At 44.9% G+C, this 13532-nt stretch overlaps 1 protein-coding gene and 2 pseudogenes across 1 annotated transcript; 2 read left to right on the top strand and 1 right to left on the bottom strand.

The window, feature by feature from the left end:
- Positions 1-1604: 1604 nt before the first annotated feature.
- LOC121465088 (40S ribosomal protein S26-like) lies at positions 1605-1965 on the bottom strand. The gene has a single exon (XM_041678271.1). The coding sequence runs from the start codon at positions 1950-1952 to the stop codon at positions 1605-1607; it is 348 nt and encodes a 115-aa protein (XP_041534205.1). The 5' UTR covers positions 1953-1965.
- Positions 1966-2930: 965 nt separating this feature from the next.
- On the top strand, positions 2931-3301 carry LOC121464669 (annotated as a pseudogene).
- A 6033-nt stretch (positions 3302-9334) lies between these two features.
- On the top strand, positions 9335-10500 carry LOC121464831 (annotated as a pseudogene).
- The last annotated feature ends 3032 nt before the right edge of the window (positions 10501-13532 follow it).

Genomic DNA, 13532 nt, shown 5'->3' with positions numbered 1-13532 from the left:
TGTAGAATTGCATCTGCTGTGCTTGGACACAGTTAGCAGTGAAATGTCTTTGCTTACCTCAGGGTCACCACAGACATTTGAGGACTGTATCCTGGTACACAGTTACAACAGCTGTGGTGTCAGTAGCCTGTCATAGTCTGAGGGCACCACCCCAGTAGATACAGTTCATCTAGCCAAAGTGCTATCAAGATTGCCATTGCGTCGACCACTTCGTCATCCCTGGAACAGCCTGGCAGAGGCAGCAGGTATAACCATCAGTGCAGTGTGACTCTGGAGCCACGGAGGCCGGGACTGTGCTTCAGGTTTCTGTAGGTAAAATGGATGGTACTGGGAAGATAAACTGAGATGATCTTTAGGAAGTACTTATGAGACTTGGCCTTGGTTACTATACTAGACAAAACTATTAGAGAATAAACTGATATTTGACAAACATATACATTCATACAGGCATATTTTAGTGACTGTTCTTGGGGTCACAGGAAGAAAAGATTCCTGCAGGCTAGAGTGTTCAGCGAAGCTTTCCTTCATACCTAAGTTACTGTAGGATTCAGAACAAACGCAAAGACAAATGCGTCCATTCTCAGAATCTCTCTTTGATAGACACATTAAAGCTGGTTCTTTTTTATTGATCTCTACATTTTTCTCTGCTCCCCTCCCTGCCTCCCCCCCCCTTCAATCGTCTCCCATGGTCCCCATGCTCCCAATTTACTCAGGAGATCTTTTTTTTTCCCCCCTCAGGAGATCTTGTCTTTTTCTACTTCCCATGTAGATTAGATTCATGTATGTCTCTCTTAGGGTCCTCATTGTTGTCTAGGTTCTCTAGGACTGTGAACTGTAGGCTGGTTTTCTTTGTTTTATGTTTAAAAACCATTTATGAGTGAGTACATGTGATATTTGTTTTTCTGGGTCTGAGTTTCCTCACTCAAAATGATGTTTTCTAGCTCCATCAATTTTCCTGCAAAATTCAAAATGCCAGGTTTTTCTGCTGTGCAGTACTCCCTTGTGTAAATGTTCCACATTTTCCTTATCCATTCTTAAGTCAAAGGGTATTTAGGTTGTTTCCAGGTTCTGGCTATGACAAACAAAGCTGCTATGAACATAGTTGTGCACATGTCCTTGTGGTACAATTGAGCATCCTTTGAATATATACCCAAAAGTGGTATTATTGGGTCTTGAGGAAGGTTGTTTCCTAATTTTCTGAGAAATCACCACACTGACATCCAAAGGGGCTATACCAGCTTGCAATGCAGAAGTGTTCCCTTTTCCCCACAACCTCTCCAGCATAAGTTGTCATCAGTGTTTTTGATCTTGGCCATTCTTACAGGTGTAAGAATTTTGCTGGGCATTGCATTGAATCTGTAAATTGCTTTTGGTTAAAGCTGTTTTTTTTAATGTGTCAGCATAATTATTGTTGGGAACTGCCTCAAACACTGAGCTATTAAACACAGTTTTGTAAATCTCTAAAATACATGTATCCATTAAAATATTTTTTAACAATGCAATATAAATAGTGCCATCTCAAGTTTAAAAATTCTTTTTTTTTAAAAAGTTTAAGTTCCATTTGATTTTTCCAAGGTGTTTTCTTCTATCTTTATGAAGCCACTTTACATGGGTTTTGGTGGAGGTCGCGGTGCAGCACCAGCAGGTCTAAATCGTGGTGGGGGTGTTCGGTCCTTCCGAGCTTCCCGAGATCGATTCCTGACTACCTTGCTATGGATAGCACAGCTCACACAGTAATGCAGCTTGACAGGGAGTTTGGGGAGCACATAGGCGTCGAAGACACTTGCTTCGGATATATCCCTGGCGGCAGCCGCCTCTACGATGTTCCGAATGACGAACTTCTTAATGGCCTTGTCCTTGGGCACACAGCGGGCGCAGTTAGTGCAGCGAATTGGCTGCACATGGCCGCGGCCCTTTTTGGCACGACCGTTGTTTCTCCTTTTTTTGGTCATCTTGTAGCCAAGTCCCGAAAAGACTCAAGTTTAAAAATTCTATGAGGGAAGAAGAGACATAAGTGACTCTTTAAATCTTAATTTTCCAAGTTGTCTACAGCAAGCATATAAATATAACTTTATAATAATTTCTTTATTGTGGTAATACATATCTAACATAAAATTTGCCATTTTATTTTTTTTTTCTTTAAGTCAGGGTTTCACTATTTAGCCTTTGCTAACCTAGAATTCTCTATGTAGATAGTTCCTACTCTGCTTACTGAGTGCTAGGGTTAAAGGCATACCTTTATTGTCTTAGCCATTTTTTTAATATACAATTTAATTAATAATATATTTGGTTGATCAGTTTCCTTTAAACAACAGAATCCAGAAAACAGTTTTAAGTTTTAAGTTTTTTAAATCCACTTATCATCCTAATATGCAGATTCGCTTGGAAACACACATAACTGCACTCACAAATAATCATTTTCTGGCTGAATGGTGAGATGTGATTCTCAGAGCCCTGCTGTGTGAGGTGAGGCAAGCATGGCCACCCAAGCCTCGCCCTTGCCCACAGGCCCCTCCATTGTTTGCCCTCACAACCCCTCACCACCGTCTCTTCATGCTTCCCTCTTCTGCCCAGACTTGGTGGGCTGCAGAGGGGAGAGCAGGGTGCGCTGGGGATGGGAACAGCAGCATCGGTTTGGCCACATCTTAATAAACCCCAGAAAGCTGGCAGCTCCTTTAGAAAGGACAGTACCTCGGCCGACTGTCTTGATTGCTGGCCCAGCTAGCCAAGGCAACAGGGAAAACCCTCTCAGCCTTCTAGGTGAGGAGCCGGAGAGGTCATGAGCCACCAGGGCCATGAGGCCTAAGCTTAGAGAGAAAAAACCAAGCCGTATCTCAAGTCAGCTGACAGGGTTCTTCAAAGGGCTTTATGTAAGAAAATTATATCCGGCTCTTTCTGACCAGGCAGCCTCAGCGGTGAGCAACGCAGCCATGGCCAAGATTAAGGCTCGGGACCTGCGCAGCAAGAAGAAGGAGGAGCTGCTAAAACAACTGGACAATTTGAAGGTGGAGCTACCCCAGCTTCGCATCGCCAAGGTGGCAGGCGGCGCGTGTCCAAGCTCTCCAAGATACGAGTTGTCCGCAAATCCATCACCTGTGTTCTCACCGTCATTAACCAGACTCAAAAGGAAAACCTCAGGAAATTCTACAAGGGCAAGAAGTACAAGCCTCTGGACCTGCGACCTAAGAAAGCTAGAGTCGTGCGCCGCGGGCTCACCAATCACGAGGAGAAGCTGAAGACAAAGAAGCAGCAGCGGAAGGAGAGGCTGTATCCGCTACGCAAGTATGCGGTCAAGGCCTAATGGAAGGGCAATAAAGTACAAGACTGGGAAAAAAAATTATATCCGGGTTTCAAATGGAAGGCAAAAGGTAGCAAAAGCCACAAAAATGCCTGAGGAGAGAAATGGTGAGAACCTGCGTCGGACACAATGGAAAGAATAGCCTTTGCTTGATAAAGATACAGGCTTGCGTTTGGCTGGCTTTTAGAGCCTGGAGCTGGCACCTTTGTGTACTACTGTTCTGCTTTGGAAACCGCTGAAACCCCCTCTTCCTCAAACAAAGGCCCGGAATCATGACGAGCTGAAGTTGTCCGCTCCTGTGTTGTCAGGATCCTCAGCAGGTCTCCTACCTGCCCTCCTGACCTTCTGGCTGCAGGCTGGCTTTTCCAGAAAACAATAATGTTCTGTGTTTAATAGGAACCAACACTTCTGAGCCCATGAGGGTAAACATGGGATCTGGCCCTAGGACACGGAAGTCTAAGATACAGGCCTGACAAAGTTTGGGCACCCGCTCCGGAGCTCTGGGGTGATACCTGTGTGGCATGGCTCACATCAGTTTCGTGTCCTCCCTTCATGAGTCACTCAATGCAGGACCCCAGGAAGGGCAGGGGTACCTGGGAAGCCACTCTGCGGTAAGACCATCTAGAAGTCCAGCCAGGCTGCAGGGCAGCAAACCTTCTCTCAGGGCCAGTTCCAAACGATGTTTCTTCAGCATCATTTCACCTACCCACCCCTGACCCCTTTGAGCTTCTGGCCAGGCCAGCTCTTTCCATCTCCCTCACCACCTCTGAGAATCAAACAGAAAATCCAGGGAGGCTTGCCAGCATGGCCTCAGAGAAGTCAGCTGGAAGAAGTTTAGACGTGGGAAAAGCTACTTATCTGTAATTGTAGCCACAGGCATCCATAATTAAGAAGGCAATTTACTTCCAAGACAATTGTATAATGCCTTCCTTGCCGAAGGATGTATTAGGGGTTTTCTGCTGTGCCAAACAATATTCGGTTCCCACTTCTGCATGAAGTCACCTAAAATCGAGCATGTTCAATCAAGAAGAAAGAAAGGCTTGGTGAGATGTGGGCATGCCCTCTCCACCTAGATTTGGGCCTCGCACTCACAAGGGCTCGCTTGTCTCAGAAAAGCTCATATGTGGGTTAGGAAACAAATGATAACGGTTATCTGAAGTCCTCTTGGGGTGCTGTGCAGAATCTGCAGTCTGTCCCAAGCCAGGGGCCCAGGAGGTGTTCCTTTAATGTTTGTTGAACAAAGCTGCTGTGCAGACCTGAATCTGCCATAATTACTGTCTTAGCTGGTTTCTATTGCTGTGATAAAACACCATTACCAAGAGCAATATACAGAGAAAAGGGTTTATTTTATTTTAAATGTCCAGTTAACTGGCTATCATGGCAAGAAATCATGCCCAGAATTCAAACAGGAGCCAGGAGTCAGGAACTGATGCAGAGGCCATGGAGGGATGCTGCTTACTGGCTTGCTCACCATAGCTTGCCTTGCCTGCTTTCTTATACACTCAAGGATAACTTGCCCAGGGATGGCCTTCCCCCATTAATCACTAATTTAAAAGATGCCTCACAGGCTTGCCTACAGCCCCGTCTTATGGAGGCATCTTCTCAACTGAGAGTCCCTCTTCCCAAAGGGCTCTAGCTTGTGGCAAGCTGATATAAAACAAGCCAGAACAAGCTTCCACAGTTAACCACCTACCCTCACTCGTAAAATTTCTCTAAAGACGAAGAAGCAGACTTGAATTTCTAGGAAGGTGAACAAAAAGGCTATGTGTAGCGAGGAAGAGAATGAGGCGGAGGCAGACTTAACTTCCTGAAGGGTGAGTTCTGACCACAGTTGATCATCCCAAGTCACAAATTGCATAAAACTTAGGTGAAGATGAGCCTGGGAATCTTAATCGCTAACCAGGTTCCTTATCTTTTGTAAGCCTTCATTTCTAAAAATAAGTACATTCCTGCTGCCTTAATCACAAGATAGCACAAAACTGGAAGACATAAGAGGCCAGGTGCCTTAGTTGCCCTCAGCCGTGAGAAGTGGAGATCAGCATGTTGAAAGGGGACACATGAATTCACGGTCCAGAAAGGAAAAGGACATGGTCAGCAGACGGTCATGTGCTCTGCCTGTTAATCAACTGATAGCTACCAAGTATCTATATGGGCCAGGCATGGACCCAGCTGCCTGATCATCTATAAACAACATAGGCAACAATTCCTGGGAATTGTTGTGTGTTCAAAAGTGTTAAGTGCTATGGGGGTAGGGAGTTGGGGAGAAGTAAAGGAAGTGCAGAGGGGGTGCATAGAACGGGATCCAGGACTGAGAGAGTGTCTGAAGAGCTGCCCACAGATTGTCATCATCAATGTAGGTGCTAAGGTCGGTAGGTATCCCTGAAGCAAGACAGAGCCAAATATAGAGACTGAGGGCCCTTGATACCTCCGGAGGGCAGCCTCCCCCTAGAATGGCTCTCAGGCCTTCTCCATGCCCTTCCTCCTGCACCCCACCTCCAGAGAGGCAGAGGAATTAATTTGAGTGAACCAGAAGCCCTGGAGCCCAGACCAGTCTCAGCGATGGGGACATTTCTCAGAAAAATTCTCAGCACCGTTCCGTGTGGCTGACGTAGAGGAATCTGTCCCAGGATGGACTGTGTAATTTTTTCCGAGACAAGTCTCAGAAGGTTGCTCAGAGGTCATATACATACGCATGCACGCACGCACGCACGCACGCGCGCACGCACACACACAGGCACACACACTCAAAAGGAGACCAATCTAGATCTCTCTGGCTAATTCTAATGCCCATGATATTGAACTGTGGCAAAGGTTAAGAAGGAACATTCACAATGTGGAGAAAAAACAAAGTTTTTCTGTTTTCTTCTTATTTTTATAGGTCATTATTGTGAGGTCTCTACCAGAGAAGACTGCTTGGTCGTGGGCTCAAGCCAACAGAAAGTCTTTGCTAGCCAGCCGGCAGTTGCACCACATGTTTAGTGGTGTAGCACAGAGCCTTCCTCAGGGCAAACTTGTATGCATCATAAACCTTACTCTTTGTTGACACACTTCAGTTATTAACAGGAGCACTTAGCCAGATGTAGAATGACAGAAGGCAAAAAGCGAAGTTAATCCATTTAGAAACTTTCCCAGAATCACGGACTTTGATGAATTAGGTCTTTGTTTTCATTTGGCTGGTGGTGCTATTTATGTGTTGAATCTTATGGCCCAAATGGTACCCTTCCCATTGAGGAGTTAGTTGTGCTAAGGTCTGGGGGCCTACTGATGTCTTGGGTCCTGTTACACCAATTGAGTTTCAAGAATCTGTGTCACTTACATAAGGCATAACCTTCAAAGGCAGACATAACTTCTCTCTTCACCTGTTGACGGACTCAACAGCTCCCCTCTGCCAGGACCAGCAGGGTCATAGCTGCTTGTCCAACTTCCCTGAGGCACAGAAAGGAATCCCTTCTTGTTGTGAGCTAGCTGTATCCCCTTCCTTGGCTCAGACCCACTCGTGGAAATCCAAGCTTCTCATACTGTAGAATGGGACTAGATACATCTGGAAATAATTTCTTTAAAGAAGAGATTCGGGTGAAGAGCTGTCACTGGGGCAGGACCTCAGGCATGTGTTATCCTTATGTAATTAGGACAGATACACAGAGAGAAGACTTTGTGAAGACAGTGGGGGAGACCATTGACAAGCCAAGAAAGAGAAAGAGTTCAGAAGAAAAAAATTCCCCGAGGGACACCATGATCTTGAAGTTCTAGAATTCAGATTGATGAGAAATATTTCTGTCATTAAATCACACGGTCTGTAGGAAATTCTGAGGACTTCAGCTGCCCTAGCAACAAGCTAGAACACATTGCACATATACATAAGTCATAAATGGATGGGAAACAGGCAAAGAGTCCTTTTCATTCACAACTTTTCTAGATGATGGTCCTGCGAAGTACTTCACTTGTTGGGTGATCACTGCTGTTTAAAGCTGCGGCTTAGTCAACATTCCAAGTCAGTATACATGGAACTGCTTCATTTTTTTTGAAAATCCACAAGGTTTTTCATTGCATGGACACTTGACAGTTTATTTAATCCTTTCTTTACTAGTTGATTTCAAGTTGTTTCCAAAAGAAACAGTGAGGGTGGCAAGCCTGGCAACCTGAGTTTGGTTCCTGAAACATATCTAAAGGTGGAAAGCAGGAATAGACTACACAAAGTTGTCTGCACCCTGCACACACACACACACACACACACACACACACCATGCACACACATGTATCATAACAACAATTGATTTTTTAACTCTCTAATGGGGCTGGAGAGCTGGCACAGCCCTCAAGAACACTCGCTGCCATGCTAGAGGTCCCAGGTTCAATTCTCTGCACCCACATGGTAGCTTACAACAATCTGTAACTCCAGTCCCAGAGGAGCCAACACCCTCTTCTGAGTTCCACGGGCACTGTACACACATGGTGCACACAGTATGCATACAGGCAAAATGCTCAAACATAAAATAAAAGATAAATAAGATCTCAAAACACTAAAAAATCTTATGAAGGGTAAATCTACCTGCACTTCACTTCACGCCTGTGTTAGCCTGATAAACAGTGACTGACTGGCCGAAAGTAACTAGTTTTTTTTTTTTTTTTTTTTTTTTTTTTTTTTTTTTTTTTTTTTGGTTTCTTTGAGACAGGGTTTCTCTGTGTAATAGCCCTGGCTGTCCTGGTACTCACTATATGAACAGCAGGCCTTGAACTCAGAATCTGCCTGCCTCTGCCTCCCAAGAACTGGGATTAAAAGCATGCACCACTACCTTTAGGCTCAGATTTTGACAGACACTCTCAAGTTGCTTTCTGAAAGTATTGCATTATCTATCTCCCATCAGTAAATGCTCCGTCTCTCCTTAACATTACAAAAAGTATTGTGCCATAAAACTTTTTGATTTCTTCTAATATCATAGATGAATAATAGCTGGGTGATGGTGGCACAGCTGGGCAGTGGTGGTGCACACCTTTAATCCCAGCACTCAGCGGGGAGCCTTCTGAGTTCGAGATCTGCTGCGCATCACGCCCGTCTGCATTCTATGCGCTACCACACAGTCTGCGAACCGGGCAAGGGGCTGCAGATTGAAACACATGAAGACTCACAGACAGAGACACAGGTCATCCTTGAAACAAGAATGCCCCCCTATTGTGTACCAGAGCCGTTTATATAGAGATCCTTAACTGACAGCCACACCCCAGCCAAACCCAGCAGAAACCACTCCCCTGCCACCAGGAACTCCTGAGGGTCTCGTGCTCAGAGCAGATGTAAGCATTACAAGTTGTTTACCAGAAATTCAGGATCTGGGGGTTCACAGCTCCCAACAGAGACCAGCCTGGTCTGCAGACTGAGTTCCAGGACAGCCAGGGCTACACAGAGAAACCCTGTCTTGGGAGAGAGAGAGAGAGAGAGAGAGAGAGAGAGAGAGAGAGAGAGGAAGAAGAAGAAGAAGAAGAAGAAGAAGAAGAAGAAGAAGAAGAAGAAGAAGGAAGAAGAAGGGAAAGAGAGAGAGAGAAAGAGAAAGAAAGGAGGGAGGGAGGGAGAAAGGAGGAAAGAAGGAAAGAAAGAAAGATAGTATCTCAAACTCCTTGTGGGTATGCTTGAGTGATGATGTCTCAGTTCAGATCACTATGTAACTTGAAGACTGAGATTGGGAAAAGCATTTTCCCTTTATTCTGTGTAGACATCTAGGGAGCAGAGCACTAGGCTGGTGTTAGCTGTTTGACACTTTATGCTCCCATTGCCAGTGGAATTTCCCATTCCTTAACGTAACAGGGTGCTTTTCCTGCCTGCTCCACAGTCGAAATCAGCACTCCATAGACGTCACTAGGACACTCACAGTCAAGCTTGGTTAGCAGACTCAGGAACAAATATTGCATGTCCATGTCTATGGGAAAGAGCGGGGGAGAGCTCAAAGTGGAAACTATATTTAAAGGTACTGATGGCAGCCAGCCACCGAAGACGCCACTCTCAGCATGAGACAGTGCCTAATAGTGAGCCCAGTAGGTACGGATATGGCTCAAGTGCATTCCTCAGTAATTTCAGACAACGCACAAAACAAGATTACTATCGTTGGGGTTGATGCTGTTGGCCTGGCTTATACCATCCATATCATTTGTTTGTTTCTTTGGTTTGTTTGTTTGTTGTTTCTCAAGGCAGGCTTTCTCTGTGTAGCTCTGGCTCTCCTGAAACTCACTCTGCACACCAAGCTACCCTTGAACTCCCAGAGACGCACAGGCCTCTGCCTCCCAAGTGCTGGGATTAATGGCGCACGCCAGTATGGTCGGGCGGTGCTATCTGTATCTTAATGAAGGACTTGGCAAGATGAGCTTGCTCCTGTCGATATCACGGGAGACAAATTGAAGGGAGAGATGATCCATTTTCAGCATGGTAGCCTTTTCCTTAGAATGCCCAAAATTGTCTCTGATGAAGACTGTAGCATGCCTGCAGACTCCAAGCTGGTCATCATCACAGCAGGGTCCTGTCAGCAACAGGGAGAAAGCTGACTCAGTTTGGGCCAGCGAAATGTGAGCATCTTCAAGTTCATCCTTCTCTGTGTTGTGAAGTACAGGTTCAGATCACAAGCTGCTTATTGTTTCTAACCCAGTGGGTATCTTGATCTTTGTGACTTGGAAAAGAAGGGCCTTTCCCCAACACCAAGTTATCTGATTCCAACCTGGAGTCAGCTCAGTCCTGTTACCTGATGAGAGAAAGGCTGGGCGTTCATGGGATACACTAACATGGATGGGTCCTAAAGGAGCATGGAGATGCCACTGTGCCCATGTGGGGTGGCATGAGGGTTGCCAGCATCTTCCTGAAGATTCTCAACCCAGACCTGGGAACTGATGCAGACAGGAGCAGTGGAAAGAGGTTCACGAGGCGATGGTTGACAGGACCCATGACATGACTGAAAGGTTGTATAGCCTTGGGCCATTGGCCTTTCCATGGGAGACTTGGCCAAGAGCATAATGGAGAATCTTAGGCAGCTTCATCCCATTTCCACCATGATAAAGGGTCTCTATGGAGTCAAGAAGGATTCCTCAGTGTTCCTGGTGTCCTGCGACAAAATAGAATCTCAGATGCAGTGAAGGGAGTGAAGGAGACAGGCTTGAAGAAAAGAACAGACACACACTGGGGAATCCAGCAAGATCTGCAGTTCTGGGGTCCTCAGACGTCCTAGAACATCAACGTCCCTGTCCAGGCTGCAGCAGGGCTTCTCTGGAGAACACGCTCTGTCTCCTCGTCTGAGCGGTAGTTAATGGTGCTGTGTTAAGGTGGCCTAGAGAAAACCTCAGTTCCCACAGCTCTACCCTGACGCGAAGTGGTACTTATGTGGTGGTAACCTGGTGAATGTAACAGTCCCACTATCCCGGAGACACACTGCCAATTGTGTGCAGGCTTCAGTTAGACTGGGAGCCTGCTGGGGCGCTGTTCTGTGCACCTAGGCCAACGAGTTCCCTACTAGTCATACCCTGGCTCCGGTGTCTAATTCCAGTATGCATATCCTGTGCTTGGCTATCCTAAAGGATGTTACTGTGTGTGTTATTTGTGTCTGGAATGTACATTGCATTACTATGTAAAAAGTAAGTTCTGAATACGGATGATGCAACCAACTACCCAAGTGTCGTGCCGACAAAAACACCAAATAAACTTTGAATGGAGAGAGAGAGAGAACCTAGTGGGGTTTAATTAGTTAGGTAATGGGACAGCCTGTACCTGGAAAACATATTTCCTGATGCAGGTCTGCTGGTTCAGCGTGCCCTGAAGGCTATCTTTGTTTTCTCACCTTTTCCAGGTGAGAACTTTTTTTAAGGATGTTGGCATGGTTACACCTGGGAATTTTTAGTGGTTGGCAGTCGGTAGGGTCCTGGGCTTTCCTGTTGTCCTAGTGCAAAGTGTACTGGTTTCTGCTTAATTCTGGTAATCACAATAATTAGAGCTACTTTGTCCACACCCTCTTCCATCCTGTCTTGACACTTGGCCCTCCTTCACACTCTTTTCTTTGTGAACCCCCAGTTTTTCCATCTTTCTGCTTTGAGTGCCCACTGCAGATCTCACAAAATACAGTGAGCGATGCCCATGGGCGCCAAGCTGTCTTGCCCGTGCTGAACGATTTAGCTCATGACTTTTAAACCTCGCACGGGGCAAAATACAACCAGATTCTCCACCGAAATGCTTAAGAATGGCTTGAAACTAAGTTCCCTGTTCCTTTCTGGAACTTTCTGCTCCTGCTTTCACTGTCCACATTTCTCTCGGCAGTCTGGCCTTCAAAACTCTCGCACCTGAATGTTCCCTTAAGAGATATACACTCCGCATTCTAGCGGTTCTCTGGGCCATAGTTCCAAACTCTTCCTGTTCTTTCCACAAACCAGTTCCCGAGGCTAAGAACCCACACGGTCAGGTTTACCAGAGCAACAAACCCTCTCTTGGGACGAATGTCCTGTATTAGTTGCTTCTTTCATCCCTGAGAAGGCAGGGTAAGCATCAGTATTTGTCTCTCGTTGCTTACTGACTGCAGACACAGTTTAAGCATCATTTCCCGTGCCTGCTACCACGGCTTTCGTGCCTTGGTGGTCTATACCCTCAAGCTCTAAACCAAAGGAACCCTTCCTTAAGTCGCTTTTCTCAAGTTTAGTTTATCACAGCAATGTGACAATACACAGTGGCTATAGCAATGTGAGGTGTTTCCCTGGGTCGTTTGATTTGGCCATATATCTGGGAAGTTTTTGTGTGTGTGTTGGTACCGTGCTGTTTTTATTATTATGACTGAGGTAGATTGTTAAATCCAGAGTTGCACTTTCTGTGCGATGGAAAAGATGTGATCCATGATCGCAGCTGCACTCTAAGACAAGGTGAATAATGGTGCTCTAAATTGCTGATTACACCTCTAATGTTTTTAGTGCCGCTGCAGTGTTTTACGTATTTTCCTCCAACAGATCACCCAATGTCAGTGACCTTTTAGCTGGCATTTCAAGACTCTTGGAAGTACCACTGTCGCTGCTTAGAACCAAGAACCTTTAAATGCAGAAGCCTTCTTCCACTTTGAAAAACTTTTAATTGCCCTCTTAAATGAGTTGCTGGCCCTGCTTTTGGTACATTTCTATCAAGAATTAAAAGATGGAGGTTCCAAGGGATGAAAAGGATAGGAAAAGTATAAGGTAGAGTAGATAAAAAACTGGTTTGGGGAGTCTTGTGCACACTATGTCTCATGTCAAGTAAGCTTCTTAAGAAGAATAGCTTTGGGCTGGAGAGATGTCTTAGTGGTTAAGAGTATTGACTTCTCTTTGAGGGGACCTGTGTTCACTTACCAGCACCCACATGGCAGCTCACAACTACCTGTAAATCTAGTTCCATGGGATCTGATACCATGTTGTGGTTCTCCAGCTCGCCAAAGCTCTCAATTCGTCATCTCCCTGCAGCACCAAATGCACCACAGCACCGGAAACCCTGAATTAGCCTTTTAGTCTCTCTATTTCAGTCATGTCTACTCTGGTCTCTACTGCTTCCTGATTCCTATGGCTCTGGGTTTGGCTTTTTTTTTTAATTTTCTAAGACCTTGATATATATTTATAGGTTATTTACTTGGTATCTTTCTATATGTTAAATGAAAATTGTACTTTAATTGATTCTGTCGATTTTTAAATTTTCTCAACAAAGCACTGATTATTAATAAAAGTAAAATTGGAGACTGGAGAGATGGCTCAGTGGTTAAGAGCACCTCTGCTCTTCCAGAGGACCCAAACTCCATGCCCAGTCATAACATGGCAGCTTTCAACTGTCTAGAATTCCTATTCCAGGGGATCAGACTCCCTCACACAGACAAACATGCCAGCAAAACACCAATGTACATAAAATGAAAATAAATAATTTTTTAAAATGCAAAGTTCAAATAGATGCATACATTTTCAAAAAAAATCCTTGCAAACTGAACTCAAGAACAATCAAAATCACACACCAAACCAGGTTAGTTTCATCATAGTAATGGAAGACTCATTCAACATATGCAAATCAATTATACAGAAATAAACTTAACAAAACTTACATCATCATCTTGATAGATGTAGAAAAGGTATTTGATAAAGTTCCACATGTCTTCATGATAAAATCCTAAAAGAGATTAAGGATGGGTTGAACATATCTGAAATAATAAAGACAATATATGACAAATATATTCCAATATTATATTTAATGTGAGCAAAACTGAAAACATTA

The sequence above is a fragment of the Microtus oregoni genome, unplaced genomic scaffold, assembly GCF_018167655.1.
Source record: "Microtus oregoni isolate MIOR12 unplaced genomic scaffold, Mior012 000029F_ref0000214, whole genome shotgun sequence".
Classification (NCBI taxonomy): Eukaryota; Metazoa; Chordata; class Mammalia; order Rodentia; family Cricetidae; genus Microtus; species Microtus oregoni.
Note: the sequence above shows the minus strand (reverse complement) of the source record. Positions and strands in the feature narration are given on the sequence as shown.